The sequence below is a fragment of the Anolis sagrei genome, chromosome 1, assembly GCF_037176765.1.
Source record: "Anolis sagrei isolate rAnoSag1 chromosome 1, rAnoSag1.mat, whole genome shotgun sequence".
Lineage (NCBI taxonomy): Eukaryota > Metazoa > Chordata > Lepidosauria > Squamata > Dactyloidae > Anolis > Anolis sagrei.
Window position 1 is genome coordinate 63,364,398 of NC_090021.1, and position 14,915 is coordinate 63,379,312.

General features: G+C 37.8%; 1 protein-coding gene across 1 annotated transcript; it reads right to left on the reverse strand.

Annotated features, from left to right (window-relative positions):
• Positions 1 to 1,783: 1,783 nt before the first annotated feature.
• LOC132775659 (sulfotransferase 6B1-like) lies at positions 1,784 to 11,742 on the reverse strand. The gene is made up of 7 exons (XM_060776450.2): positions 11,541 to 11,742; positions 10,124 to 10,269; positions 6,282 to 6,371; positions 5,375 to 5,501; positions 5,034 to 5,128; positions 3,733 to 3,889; positions 1,784 to 1,923 (listed from the first exon to the last, which is right to left on the reverse strand). Exons 1-7 carry the CDS (start codon positions 11,740 to 11,742, stop codon positions 1,793 to 1,795), a joined length of 948 nt encoding a protein of 315 aa, XP_060632433.2. The 3' UTR covers positions 1,784 to 1,792.
• Positions 11,743 to 14,915: the final 3,173 nt, after the last annotated feature.

Genomic DNA, 14,915 nt, shown 5'->3' on the forward strand with positions numbered 1-14,915 from the left:
AGTATTTTGGCACCCCCCCCCCCCCCAACTAATCACAGATATACATTTTCTGTTCGTCGTGGGAGTTCTGTGTGCCATATTGGGTTCAATTCCATCATTGGTGGAGTTCAGAATGCTCTTTGATTGTAGGTGAACTATACATCTCAGTAACTACAACTCGCATATGTCAAGGTCTATTTTCCCCCAAGAGCGCCTCAAGAGCGCCCCTGGGCAAAATCAATTATACTGCAAATGCTTACTTTGCGTAATGGGTTTAGCCGCCCCTTCTGCCAACTATACTGATGGAAAGGCAGTCTGTATGTACTCTGGTTATGAGGATTCTCTCAGAGCAGAGTCTGAGGGCAACATAAAAGTTTCCTCCCCTGCTTGGATTTCTGTGTCCTCCAAATATACATCTGAGTTCCTCAGATGAAAGAACTGCACAGTGAAACTTCAAATGGAGAACTGCACACAGTGCACAGTGAAGCAATCTTACACTTAGTTATATGGTGTTGATTTGTGATTTGGTTTACATATGTAAGGCATTGAATTTTGCCATTATCTCTGGGTAAACCACTTTGAGTCCCCCCAGGGGTGAGAAAAGCAGTATATAAATCCTGTAAATAAATAAATAAGCAATCGTCTTATTCTTTAAAACCCATGTTAATATAGTCTTAGACCGGGTTGTGGTGCAGCTGGTTGGGAGTCAGCTGCATTAAAATCACTACTGACTGAAAGGTCATGAGTTTGAAGTCAGCCCGGGTTGGAGTAAGCTCCTGCCCATTTTTCTAACTTGCTGTCGACCTTTGCAGCCCAAAAGGCAGTTGCATCTATCAGGTAGGAAATGTAGGTACCACTTATGCAGGGAGGCTAATTTAACTAATTTACAGTGCCATCAAACTCTCCAGCAGCGTGCAAAAGAATGAGGAAGCACTCCATTGGTGTCACAAGTGGACGGTGAAGCAACAGCTCCCCTGGTGGTCAGAATGCAAAGCATACTCATGAAGCTGGAAAGGTAAATAGCCTCTGTGTGTCTGTTTATATATGTTGTGTGTTTATGGCATTGAATGTTTGCCATGTATATGTACATTGTGATCCGCCCTGAGTCCCCTGCGGGCTGAGAAAGGTGGTATATAAATACTGTAAGTAAATAAAATAAATCAAATTTTGAGCTAATTCAGCACTCTTAATGAACAATTTGTAAATGTTTCCAAGTCTGAGTAAATAGTATTCTTTCTGCTGTTATTGGAGAATGATCCATACAGGATGAGCATCTCTTATCCAGAATTCCAAAATTCACTTTAAAATCCAAAATTGTCCACTTGGATGGCTGAGATAGTCACCTCTCTGCTTTCTGTTGCTTCAGTGTACACAAACTTTGTTTCATGCACAAAATTATAAATAAAATATTGTATAAAATTACCTTTAGGTTCTGTATATGAAGTAGATATGCAAAATACATGCATTTTGTGTTTAGCTTTGGGTTCCATCTCATTGTATATAAATATGCAAAATGCCACCCATGAATAAAGTATACATGATCTATTTTGGTAATACAGTACTGTAAATCTTTATTTTTATTGACTTGTATTTTTATTGACTAAAACATTTTTGCTTTCTTACAAGTTCACTACATATAAAGAAAGGAGCCTTCTGGTTTGAAACATTCTGGGACATTTTCAACAGTAGTGCCTATTTCTGACATTGGATTTAATTTTGATCCATAGACATAACTAAGCTAACTATTTCCTGATATATTTAAAACAATTCATTAATTATAGTACAGGAAAAGCTGACAGTTTTGTTGCAGGCTTCAGGGTTTACAATAAACTCCATATTTCAACCTTTCTCCCAGTTTTGTCCCACTTAAGCGTTCTTCAAATATCATATCCATCTTCTGATTGTGATCTTCACTGAAGAAGTTCTTCCAGTCACTAACACTGCCTGAACAGAGTATATATATATATTACTGGTTATTATATCAATGAGTTATTAATATTAAAATATAATACAATCCCTCATTCTACCATAATATCAGATCTATCCTGCTCTAATTATTTTTTTCATTAACTGATACAGTTTTGCTGCTATTGGTCTCTAAAGCAAATCAGCGAAATGGTAGCATATTCTTCAAAGTACAAAGAAAAATGGAAGGAAATTGATAAGTGAAGAATGGCAAGAAAATTATAAATAAGAAGAAAATAATTGAAGATGGGCCATATTGGCATTGGGAGTGGTTGGAGCTATGTAACCAAATGTCACTTAAATAATTACAGGGATACTATCGGAACACATGAGCCAGAGGCTCATTGTTAGACAAGTTACCGTGTTTTGTAATTCTTTCATCCAGAACATAAACCTTGCTCCTAACACTCACTTTCATTATCAGGGAAGCATAATGGTCTACCAAATTCTTCTCTACCTTTCAATTTAATCTGGGCTAGAAAATATATCCTTCCCATCTACTACTCATTCTGTATCTGTTATGATGCATGCTGTGTTGACAGCATGGTGAAGTGTAAGGAAGAAGGCCTTCTCCCCTTTGAGAGTTCACCCACCAATATTAGTTATATGTTGTTTAGTTAAATGCATAGGAGTTCCTGGATCTATGAAGGAATTCATAATTGCTATGAATTCAATTTAAAAGAAAAAGCCTTCCTCAACTTATTGTTGATCATGTAATACAAGTAACACTTTCCTGAGTCATGTGAGTGTGATCTGTGGTTGCCTCTCTTTGGTTATATTACATGGTTTTCATTTCATATTGGGCACTTGTTTGAAAAATATTGATGTTAATTCAGCTATTAATCCCATCTAGAGTTAATCCGCTGAACTCATGAAATGTAGTTTACCCAGTTTACCTCTCCGAACGTATCTCCCTCTATGAGCCATATAAGAGATCAAGATCTTCTGGGGAGGCCCTGCTCTCAGTCCCACCTCCTTAGCAGGTGTGGTTGGTGGGGATGAGAGACAGGGCCTTCTTAGTGGTGGCCCCTCAGCTATGGACCTCCTCCCTGAGTGAAATCAGATCAGCCCCCTCCCTCCTGACTTGCAGGAAAAAGCTAAATACGTGGATGTGGGACCAAGCTTTTGGTCAGTAACAGTGCAATAAGAGAACACAGAAGGGTACAATGACAATTGGAATGGCCTCGGACTATGGTATCAGACTGCGAGATTTTAAATAAGTGGTTTTAATGCTTGATATGTTTTTAGTGATTGTCTTAATGTTTTATTTTATTTGATGTATGTTTACGTTGGCATCAACTTTCTTCATATCTATGTAAGCCACTCTGAGTCTCCTAAAGGGTGAGAAGGGAGGGGTATAAATATGATAAATAAATAAATAATGTATATAAGGGTTGATTTACTATGTTTTCATTGATTGAACACGTCCTTCTTTAATTCAGGCTGACAATGGAATTTTATTCAAAAGAAAATACAAGCACATACTTGAAAACCACCTAGACACAGAGAAATTCATGAATAAAGATACGTGCCAGAACAAAATAGCTTGTGTATTGTTTGTACATTACAACCTACGATCAGTTATATGAACTACACATTCTGGATATAAGTTTCTAGTTGAAAACATAGGTCCAGGATTAGCCATATGCAGTGAAATTTGACAAGGGCACAAGTTTAGGAGAAAAAAAAGAATAATATTTCAGGTTGTCCTAAACTGATGTCACCAAAAGGTAATGATCATAGTTTCCTTTCAAACGATGTAGTCTAAACTTAGTTTTGGAAACTTACCTTTACGGAAAAGGACACTGCCCAATGCACCATGAGTACTTGTAGAATTTTCTTTCATTGCCTCAAAACTGCTTCTGTCTACAACCCCTTGAATCTCTTCATCAGATAAATGCAGTTCAAAGAATTCACTTATTTGTTTCACTCCCAATGCCCTATTCTGAAATGAAGAAAATAAAAATGTACTGGGTAATTGTTAGTTGCTTCTTGAGAAAGATGTTGAAATGTAATATTTTGAGATGTGAAAGTGGGTAAAGCCTGGGTAAAACCAACCAATCACAGCTTATGAACAGGGGCATATCAAAGAGAGAAATACATACTACTAAATTATCTACTAAAGAGTCAGATAGGAGTCAAATAGGAAAAGATGAAACAGAGTAAGGACAATCAAAGAGCAGAACACATCCACAGTGACAATTTAATGATGTTTGAAGACGGTTTGACAGTGTGGTGTTTATATGATGCACGCTGTGAATGCACTTTAAGAGCTCTTTAAGCCAAAATAGTATGCAATAGTATGCTTGAGTGCAACCACATTGCACTGCAAAAGCAATTAAGAGATGGGGCACTCCACCAATCTGCACATGCACATTATGGAAGGGTGAGTTTTTAAAAACTGCATTATCTGCAGCTCTCAAGCCAAGGATACTATGGATCCTAGAAGTGGCTCAAGCCAGCCTCCTCCATGTTCATAAGCACTATCCAAGCCTCAACCCAGTTCTAGGACTTCCCATCTAATCATCCACACACAGAAACTGCTTCCTTCTCTGCTGGTTTCACCCTGACCTAAGTGATCAGTGTAGTTGTGCCCCAAATGGAAATCTGACTAGGGTTTGGGAAGCTGAGAATAAGAAAAGAGTTAAGGAGTTTTGTGTTAAAGTTAAATGCCATTTTCAGTTATTTACAATAAATCCACAATAATAATGTCAAATAATTTGCAACCTGTTCATTCAACCTCTTTGTGGACATACAGTTAAGCGTACAGTGTCATACTTGACAAACAATGTGAGTGGGTCGTTGTAGGTTTTTCAGGTCACAACCTCTGAGGATGCCTGTCATAGATGCAGGTGAAACATCAGGAGAAAATATTTCTAGAACATGGCCATACAGCCCGAAAAACCTACAACAACCCAGTGACTCCGGCCATGAAAGCCTTTGACAATACATTAAACAATGTGAGTGTTTGGCTTTGCATGAGCAGTCCGGTTAGGCAGATAATCAGGAAGCATTTTGTTGATTTTCATAATTATCAGAATACCAAGGTATACTTACACAAAGTGTTCTACATACAGCAACACTCCTACCTCTTTCAGTTCTTCGTATGTTATTGTCATTATGTTTTTCCTATCTGCGTGCTTGCTCCATTCAAAAACATAGTCAAAATAAGAGCCCCATGGCACTGTAAAGAAACACAAAGAACATAAGGCAGCTATAAAAGGAAGAATAGCTGAAAATCTGAAGATTCTTTTGCATTCCTAGAACAACAGGATTTCCTTGCCCAAGATGTATGCAATTATTGAGAATCTTCCCATTTTCATATAATTGTCTCTTTTATTCATGTCCACCCAAGAATAAATAAGTTACTGAATGTCTACAGAACATGGAAATAATATTTTAAAATTATGCAAAAATAAATATACTTTACTTTTTCCCTTCATAAAATCTGTAAAAAAATCATCGAAGGTCTTGTAAGAAGGAAGAGGAGACAATGCATTGGAAAAATGGTAGAAAGAAGTAGCCACATCTTTGGGATTTCTAATCAGCAGTAGTATCTGTAAGTAAAGAATGTTTGTATGTGTAATATTTGCAATGTCAGGTTGTAATATTTATAATGCTTTTGTGGCTATGTTGACAAAAATGTTATATTTTTAAAAGATTAATATCAGACAACAAGTTCAGGAGTAATATTCACATGTCCTTTATTTTCAAAAGCTCAGGCAAATTGGAAGCAGGAAGCAGGAAACCTTAACCAATCTCTCTCGAAAATGATCCACACTGCAGAATTATAGCAATTTGGTATCATTTTAATTGTCTTAGCTCCAGGATGTGTAATTCTGGGATACAGAAGGGTTAATATCTCAGAAAACAAGAAATTCTAGAATCCTATTGCATTGCCCCATGTCAGTTAATTTGGGGTTAAACTGCTTTAGTTCTGCATTGTGGATACAATTTCAATATCTATGATTTTTTTTTAGTATAATCAGCTCCTTCAACTCCTTCTTTCTCTTTAGGGTTTTTTTTCCTCTTTACCGCCTCCCTTTTAGATTGTCCTTGAAAAATACTCTGGTTGAGGCCAACGAAGGCTTATTAAATGTACAGTAATTGCTTTCCTTGGCTAGTTTTGACTGGCATTAAATCAAGCCTATCAGATACTCCTTTGTAAGTGATTTGAATTGCAATGGGGAAGGACCAGCAAAAAGATAACTATTAAACCTAACATACAAACATATGGTCAATGGGTATTACTTTAATGATTTTGCTCCTGAACTTTCAGAATGAATAGTAATTAGTAGCTGTGCTGAAATACTCATTAAACCCCAAAACCTACTCACTTTGGCCTCTCTCTTAAAAACAGATGCTGGCAGATTGTTTGGAAGAAGATGTGTAAATATAACTCTTCTAGAAGGTAAATTTTCCATCCTCTTTGGTAAAATGAAGGGTAGCGATACAGCAATGAGGTGAGGGTAAATGGGGGTTGAACTGTGGAGAGAGACATAATTAAACAATATAACTTTAACATTTACATCTCAAAAAATTCAACTGTTCAATGTAACCCTATGGATTTCTATGCAAAAGTGAGTCCCATGAAAGCAGTGAACCACTGGCTAGTAAATGTATGTAGAACTATGATAAAAAAAAAAAAAACCCTTAATACAGATGGTCATGAAAATATAGTTTTTATTTATATTTGAGCTTAAATTAAGTAGGAGGCAGATGAATTCTTTTAACCTCTATGTTTTTATGCCCGGTGGAGGGAACATATTTAGAATCCCCCTACAGTTGAGCTACCACAGATTGGACCACTGAAATAAGGGTTGAAGCCTCTCTCATTCGCCTCCCCTCCTAACATTGGTGAAAATTATTGGCTCACATAGGTAAGAATTTGTCTTATGCGTGGTTAAAATGTGTGGTCAAGTTCTCCACAATAAAATGTTTGTAGAACAAAATACCATAGTAAGGGGTTTGTAAGGTACTAGTATAGCATATTAGTTTGAACCATGAAGTATGGTTATGGAGACCAGGGGACAAGCCTCTATTTGCCCCTGAAAACCCACTGAGTAACCTTGGGTAAGTCACACATTCTTATCACCTCATCCCATTTACTGTTCAGGCATGTATCCCCACAATGCCCATCTTATTATTATTATTATTATTATTATTATTATTATTATTATTATTATTATCATTTGAAACACAACAAAATGAATCCACAGCAGACACTCTGCTGGCTGTTATATTGGATCCCAAGTGTCTAGGACTGTGTGATGTATTGGCGAATAATCCGTGCAGATCCCAGTAAGGTGGCCTTCTGCAGCTGGCAGATGTTAATTTTGTCTGCACTGATTGTGTTTAAGTGCAGGCCAAGATCTTTAGGCAATGCACCCACTGTGCTGATCACCACTGGGACCACCTTGACTGGCTTGTGCCAGAGTCTTTGCAGTTCGATCTTTAAATCCTCATATCGTGTCAGCTTTTCCAGTTGTTTCTCTTCAATCCTGCTGTCCCCTAGGATTGCAACATCGACAATCCATACTTTGTTTTTTAACACGATTGTGAGGTCAGGAGTATTGTGCTCCAAAACTCTGTCTGTCTGAATCCGGAAGTCCCAGATTAGCTTGACATGTTCATTCTCTGTAACTTTTTCCGGCTTGTGATCTCACCAGTTCTTTGTCACAGGCAGATGGTATTTGTGGCACAAGTTCCAATGAATCATCTGAGCAGCGGTGTTATGCCTCTGCTTGTAGTCTGCCTGCGCGATCTTCTTGCAGCAGCTGAGAATGTGATCTATTGTTTCATCTGCTTCCTTGCAGAGTCTACATTTGGGATCTCTCATCGGCTTTTTAATTCTGGCTTTGATGGCATTGGTTCTAATGGCTTGTTCTTGGTCTGCCAGAATCAGGCCCTCCGTCTCCTTTTTCAAAGTTCCATTTGTGAGCCACAGCCATGTTTTTTCTTTGTCAATTTGGCTCTCAATTTTTTCCCAGGAACTGTTATTATTGTTGTTATATTATTATTATTATTATTATTATTATTATTATTATTATCTTATCTGCCTCTCCTCATGGCTCAAGGTGGGTTGAACTGTGGAGAAAGCATCCTATGACATGGACACTTCCTTCACAGTTGAAGCAGGCAGCCCCACCAGAAGTCATCCTGCGTCATGTGATGGGTGGCACAGGAGGCTTTCCAACACAGTTCAGGCATGGTTCACACAACACAGAGTGACTTCCTTTGGAGCTCTATGCCTAAACAGTAGAGGAAGCATCCTACAAAGCTTCCTCCAGGAGCCAGCATAGAGGAAAGCCATGCAGCAATGCTTTCCCCCATGTGATGAGGAAGCATCACCACGGGTAATGTAGGGCATGGGGCAAAGGGATTGCCCCGTATTCCCACCAGGTAATTGCAGCTTCCCTGCTTAGTTTTCTCAGATTTTGTCCCCATCTCCAGTTTCCCTCATCCTTCCCTTCCTCCCATCCCTTGGCCATTGGGAGGAGTAAGAAAAAAAAATTAGAACAATGATGATTTTTAAAAGCTTCTCATGGTGAGTGCAAGGCTGGGCCAGGCATATGACTGGGTGCCTGGTTGCTCTCTCCGCCTCCTTCTTCCCAAGTAAACATTAACAATTTGCAATCTGTATCTGCATTGCCCTGTGCACCTGACTTGCATCTTTTTCTTTTCCTCTACGTTGATCTTGCCTGAAACCTGCAGAAACCTGGCAAGATGCAACTAGGAAACTTCCGGCTTCCCCTCCATCCAGGACAAACTTAACCCTGGCTCCTTTCTTTCCCCAAGCAAATCCTCCCCTCTGCTTCCTTCTCTTCTTTTTTCTACTTGCTATGTGGGCAATGGGATACTTGGTGACAGAGTTACCCCACTGCCCCACTGATTTGAGACTAAGCAGGACAGAACAACTGTAACTGTGATAAGGTCATTAGCCTCTGAAAACCTTGACATTACTGGAAAGCAAACAGCCATCATCACAAGGTGTGTATAAAATGTACAGAGTATTGCTCTCAAATGGTTCAGCATCTTTCCAGAATAATGAAACATGGAAGCTACTATGAAGTTCAGACCTGGATAATGTACTGTCTTCACCTGTTTTCATTGCAGTGACACAATGGGGTAAACTCTTGTGCTGGCAGAACAGCTATCCAACAGGTCAGTGGTTCAAATCCAGGGAGAGCAGGTTGAGCTCCCTCTGTTAGCTCCAGCTCCCCATGTGGGGACATGAGAGAAGCCTCCCACATGGATGGTAAAACATCAAACATCCTAGCATCCCCTGGGTAACATTCTTGCAGATAGTCAATTCTCTCACACCACAAGTGACTTGCTGTTTCTCAAGTCGTTCCTGACACAAAAAATACCCTGTTTACAACCTTCGTCTGCCCACAGTCAGAAAAATAAAATGCAATGCAGTTATGTGACACACACACAACCCCCCTCCCCCCAGAAAATAATACCTCACCAACAGTAGTCTCTAGCAAATGTTCTTCACATAGTTCCTAAGCTTTCTTCCCTAGATGCTCTTCAAAGAAAAAGCAGTTGGTGCCTTACATATCAGTGGGCAGGGCTATAGCCAGGGGAGGGGGTATAGGGGTTCAATCTCTCTCCCCCCCCCCCCCAATATTTCAAGATAAAAAAACTGGTTTTCTCATAAATCTTAACTGGTTAGCCAAATTCCCATGCTAAGTCTATGAGAAGCAAACATTAAATTGATTTCATCAAGTCTATATAAAATATAAAATGAACTATACTATTTAAATTATTGTTGTTATGGAACTACTCTTCATGATTTGCTTTTTTTTTCAACACCTCCCCCCCCCCCTCCCCTGTGGGGTATTATTCAGTTCTAGGTTCTAATTCAAATGACCTTTTCAAAATATCTTCAGAATATTTTTGGAACCTTGAGTAGTTTTTTTAATATTTAGACTGAATTCTAAAGTAAATTCAGCACACCACTGGCCTAAAAGACATTAGCCATCATGGCTTCATGGGTTCCTACTTTTATCATTTGGCTTGAAATAAAGAAGCCAAAATTATTGTAGTGCAATTTTTCACATATGATACGACAAATGGTATATCAAAACTTTGAGTCAAAAAACATTTTATGGAATTATTCAGAATCTCTCTCTCTCTCTCTCTCTTTTAACTTTAGCAAGTATTCTAAACCTACCTGATACTTTTCAGCATCACCAACTTCAAGATACGGAAATTCTTCCAGTTCATCATTATCATCATCCTCCAGGCTATTAAAGTTTTCAGTATGCTTTGCAGATGTTGTTACCAAATCTGTTAAGATCTGACCAACCCAGTTTGTACCTGGGAAGTTGTGCAGGAAGAAGACAAAAATAAATAGAGGAAGAGGAAAAAGGGAAGGAAGGAAGGTGCAAACACCAAAATAAACTGAAAGTTGTGAGTCGTAACATATCACACAGAAGAAGCTGTTGATTAATATGTAAGTATGAAGATTGTCCTGGATTTTTATCTGAACTTAAAAAGAGCTATCCAGAGTACTCAATCCTATCTACAAAAACACCTTGAATAGCTCTTTTAATGTTAGAATCAAGATTTGGGACAGATTTGCCACCTTACTAATACCAGAGCTGTCAGCCAGGAAAAGTATAAGGTAAAACTAAACAAATAATTTAGGCATAACTTAATTTACAGACTGAACAATGCAAATGATCGTTGATAAATCATAATAGTAATAATGATAATGATTGATGATGATGATGACGGGTAACCTGCATACAGATTTATGACCTAGAATTATGGATTGGAAGTACTCTGTATATATGCAGTATTAATGACTGTGGAAACATTTCCATAATCATCACCTTAAATTCAACTTAAACTCCAGGGAGCTGCTCTATGTGCAACATGGTTAAGTAGTAAGCTTCTGGATTCTAATGCAATACAGCTAAATAACAGAGTTGGGGACTGGAGATTAAAGGGCCAATTCCTTGGTTCACTCATAACTATGCTTACATTTATATAGCTATGAAAGTAGTGAAAGGTCTTGGTAAATCATAACAAAACATCTGTTTTGCAAAAAATATTAAAACTTCAATTTTTCGTGTATTCATGGTTTTAAAACTCTGCATGCTATTAATTGATCCATCAGTTTATTCACAGAAATCATATTGCTTGCCATAATATGATTTGTAATATTTTAATAGACCATTCCACAGTACTTATTCCTCCCCATACAATTGTATGTCTTTTTCCTCAACTTATTTCCCCTTTTTATGTCAGATTTGGCCCAGAAACTTGCAGGAATCCATGTCTGAGGCTTAGAAGTTTTACATGTAAAAAATGTATACTGTCCAGAATCAGCCTCAGTCTCTTCTCTTGCATCAGAATTCCACTCCCTCCCCATAGTCACACCTCTCAAGTTGCTCTGATGGGTCTCCCAAAACTTAGGAGATGACTTGCAGTCTATGGTGAGAGACTGCAGGGGAAAGGAAAGTTCCATCAGTTGCACCCATCCAGTAGGTGGACAGGCTCTCACCTCCGATCATTTGGCATTTTCATTCCATTGTTCAGAATTCTTTTCAATGTAACATATCCATAACAAAAAAAGTATTTACCAGACTTGGGATAACCTGCTAGGAACACATCATCATTCCTTGCTTCAAAGGACTCAAGAGCTTTGAAGGTTTCTGGGCTGCAAATAGTAGATGGATACAAAACCTGCTTATACAAAAACAGTAGATCTTCGGGTTCCATTTTGTTACCATCAGCCATTGCCTTGTCTATTACAGCAATAAACTTATTTCTGTGTTTTGACATTTTCTGTGCCCACCCTTACCAGTGCTCACTTGTGCTCACCCTCACTTTGCTCTATATGGAAACGCTGTTGGAGACACAAAGCTAATGTCCATGTTTAAATAAGATCTGTGAATATGTGGGAAACATGTGATCTGGTATACCTTGCAGATAGGGGTATGACTCAATGTAATAAGTTCCCCTTGGAATAATTTAAAATAAGCTCATTAACTTTACTTGGTGTTGTATAAGACTCTACATAGAATTTGATATCTTGTTTAGCTGAAAGGCCTTTCTGATTTTGGAATATCACATTTCAAAAATAAAACACCATTGAATAAGCCCCATGGTACTCTTGCATAACACAGTGGTATGTGAGAACTACTGCCTCGATGCTTATATCCACTTTCTGGGCAAGATGTTTCCGCAATTTTAGATGTACTTGGAGAAATCAGATTATCTGGATTTATTTCAATCTGATTTCAGAGTATGGAATTGAAATAGATTTGGGGTGCATCACTGTATAATTGGTACACTTTGCTACTATTTTCATTGTTATGTCTCAAGGTTGTGGAATCATGGGTATTGTTGAGGACTTCTCTACACTGGCCACAAAACCCAAAGTAGTCCATAAGTTGCTCCTGGATGTCTTCATGATGTCCAGGGATTTCCAGGTGTAATGCAGGCTAAAAGGGGTTAAACCATTTTAGCCCCACATTAGGAAAAGATAGAGTATGTAAACATCTCCACAGCCTTTGGAGCCAGTCTAGAGCATTTCTTCTCCAGACTGGCCCCCAAATAATAAGCCAGTGTAGAAACGCCCTGAGAAACTACTCCAGGTGAAAGATGGTTCAAGTAGTACCATATTGATCTTTACGGATCTGTTAGTAAATTCTGCTACCATTGACTATAATTACTGGATTATCTCTACAGGATGGATGTTGGAGACACGGTGTCACTGAAATTATATAGACAATTGTCTCCTGCATTTCCTCATTCCTTTGCTATTGTTAGTAGTATATCACTGGAAGGCAAATTTAGGCAAGTGTTGACTGTCATTTGAGAGAACAAAATTTAAAATCTTTACCTTTAATTTGTGATCCATTTCTGGTTTTGAATAACCTACTTTAACATTGCTTGGTTTTCATCTTAATTTGAATAGCTATGTGATTATGAGTCTACATATGTTACAGATAATAAAACTCTCCACATTATTGTTTCAGATAATTCTCCTAAACTCGAGAGCAGATTTTCAGAGATAAAGTAGAAAGAGAAAAATGTCAGGAATCCACTGACTAAACTCCATCTATAGATGCACCCAGCGTGTAGGGTTGCTCTCTGCATAATTCTGAATTAGGGTAGGAAATTGTTTTGTAGTTTTGATTTAGAATGAATGGAGACACAAAGCCACACTTCAAACCTATACAACTCTATTTTTCTTGCTTATTCCAGAAGTGTTAAACTCAGATACATTTTCTGGCACTTAAAATCTGATGTAGGCTATATCCCTTTCTACAGTATGTACACAAAAGCAGAAATCACTGCCAGTTATTTTCAGAACATTTTCCCACCTTGGGCCTGTTGGCACATACTTCAAGACATGAATGAATTGAATATTTCCCTGGTTCATTGGGGTTTTCTTACATTGTCATAAGGGGAATCAGAAAAGTTGGAAGGAGGCTTTAAGAACCAACTGCAAACACTCAAATCACTTGTGGCTCATGGGTGAGTTCTTGTCCAATTGTTCCGATTTGTCAGAAATATTCCCAATTAATCTATTATCCCACTTTTTCAACTGCTCATAAAATGTCGTAGTTTCTTTCTCCTCCTTCCTCTTTCCCCCTTTATCCTCAGCTTATTCCAACTGTTGCAAACTAATTCAGTAACCATATTGCTGCAGCCTATCTTATCTCATTTGTTCTTTCTCATTAATACTTTTTACGACTCACTCTATGGAACTTCATTGAATCCACATAGTCATCATGGGACCCATTCTGGCAGAAAGCAAGCATATAAATTCAATGAACCATCAAACAAACAAACAATAAGCTTTGTAACAAAAAGGTTATTTAAGAGTTTTTTTAAAAAAATGTAGATATTTTTACAGTTTGGAATTATGGCCAGAATTGTCTCTTACGGTCCACATTACATCCCTTTATGTATACTTAGCTACATAGCAGAGGCGCTAAGAAATCCTATTACTGAGTCACGAAGATGCATCAGTCACATAGTAACATAGCAGCTCCTTGCTGAATATAGATGCTGTGAAACAGATCAATTCTATTTCTTGCACATGTAAGTATATATCAATCTAATAGTATATCATGTTATATATAGTGCATTTTAAGTTCCTAAACTAACAAAGTAACTTTCAAGATGTCTTTTGGATTTTTCCAAACTTTTTTTTTCTTGAAGAAAACAGAAAATTCAGGTTTTTCCCCCAAGTTCCAGTTTTTTTGGAAATATTACATCTTTAATCTCATATGGTTACATGCACATCAATTATCTTATAGGAAAATATTATTATAATTGCAAGGTCAGATACAAAATAAGTATTCTGAACCATGTTATATTATTGTGACATTTATCCTTTGAGAACTGTAAGAGTGATATTGTGGGAATATCACACTTTGGGACTTTACATAACGGTATAGTTCTGCCCCTATTTATTGCACAACTGAGTCCACGGAGCTTCACTTCCAAGGATTGCAATCTAAACCTTGCAGTGCAGAAAGGTGACACTTGAGAGCAATTTTCAAAACAAACACTTTTAAAGCTATTCACTATGATGACATTCAAACTATCTTACTGAAACCTCTTTGATATCATAAGCCTAGGTATGGATGGATATTCAGAAAGGAGACCCAGATAACGTGCTATTTTGATTCTGCATTACAGTGTATGTTGTCAAATCAGAGAAGGTCTTGTCAAACATGTACTCTTCTCCAGGACCGCATCTCAAATGTGTTAATTTACTCCCTATCAGCTTTCTTTACTGTCTAGTATTCACAACCACACACAGAAATGGGAAATAAAATGACATGCATTAGCCTAACTTTACTATCAAATAATACACCTCATGATCTTCTGTAATTTTTTCATAGCTGTCTTTCTATGGCCTAGTTTTCTTTTGATTTCTTGACTGCAGTTTCCATTTTGGTGCCAAAGTATGGAGAATCATGAACTCTTTCAATGTC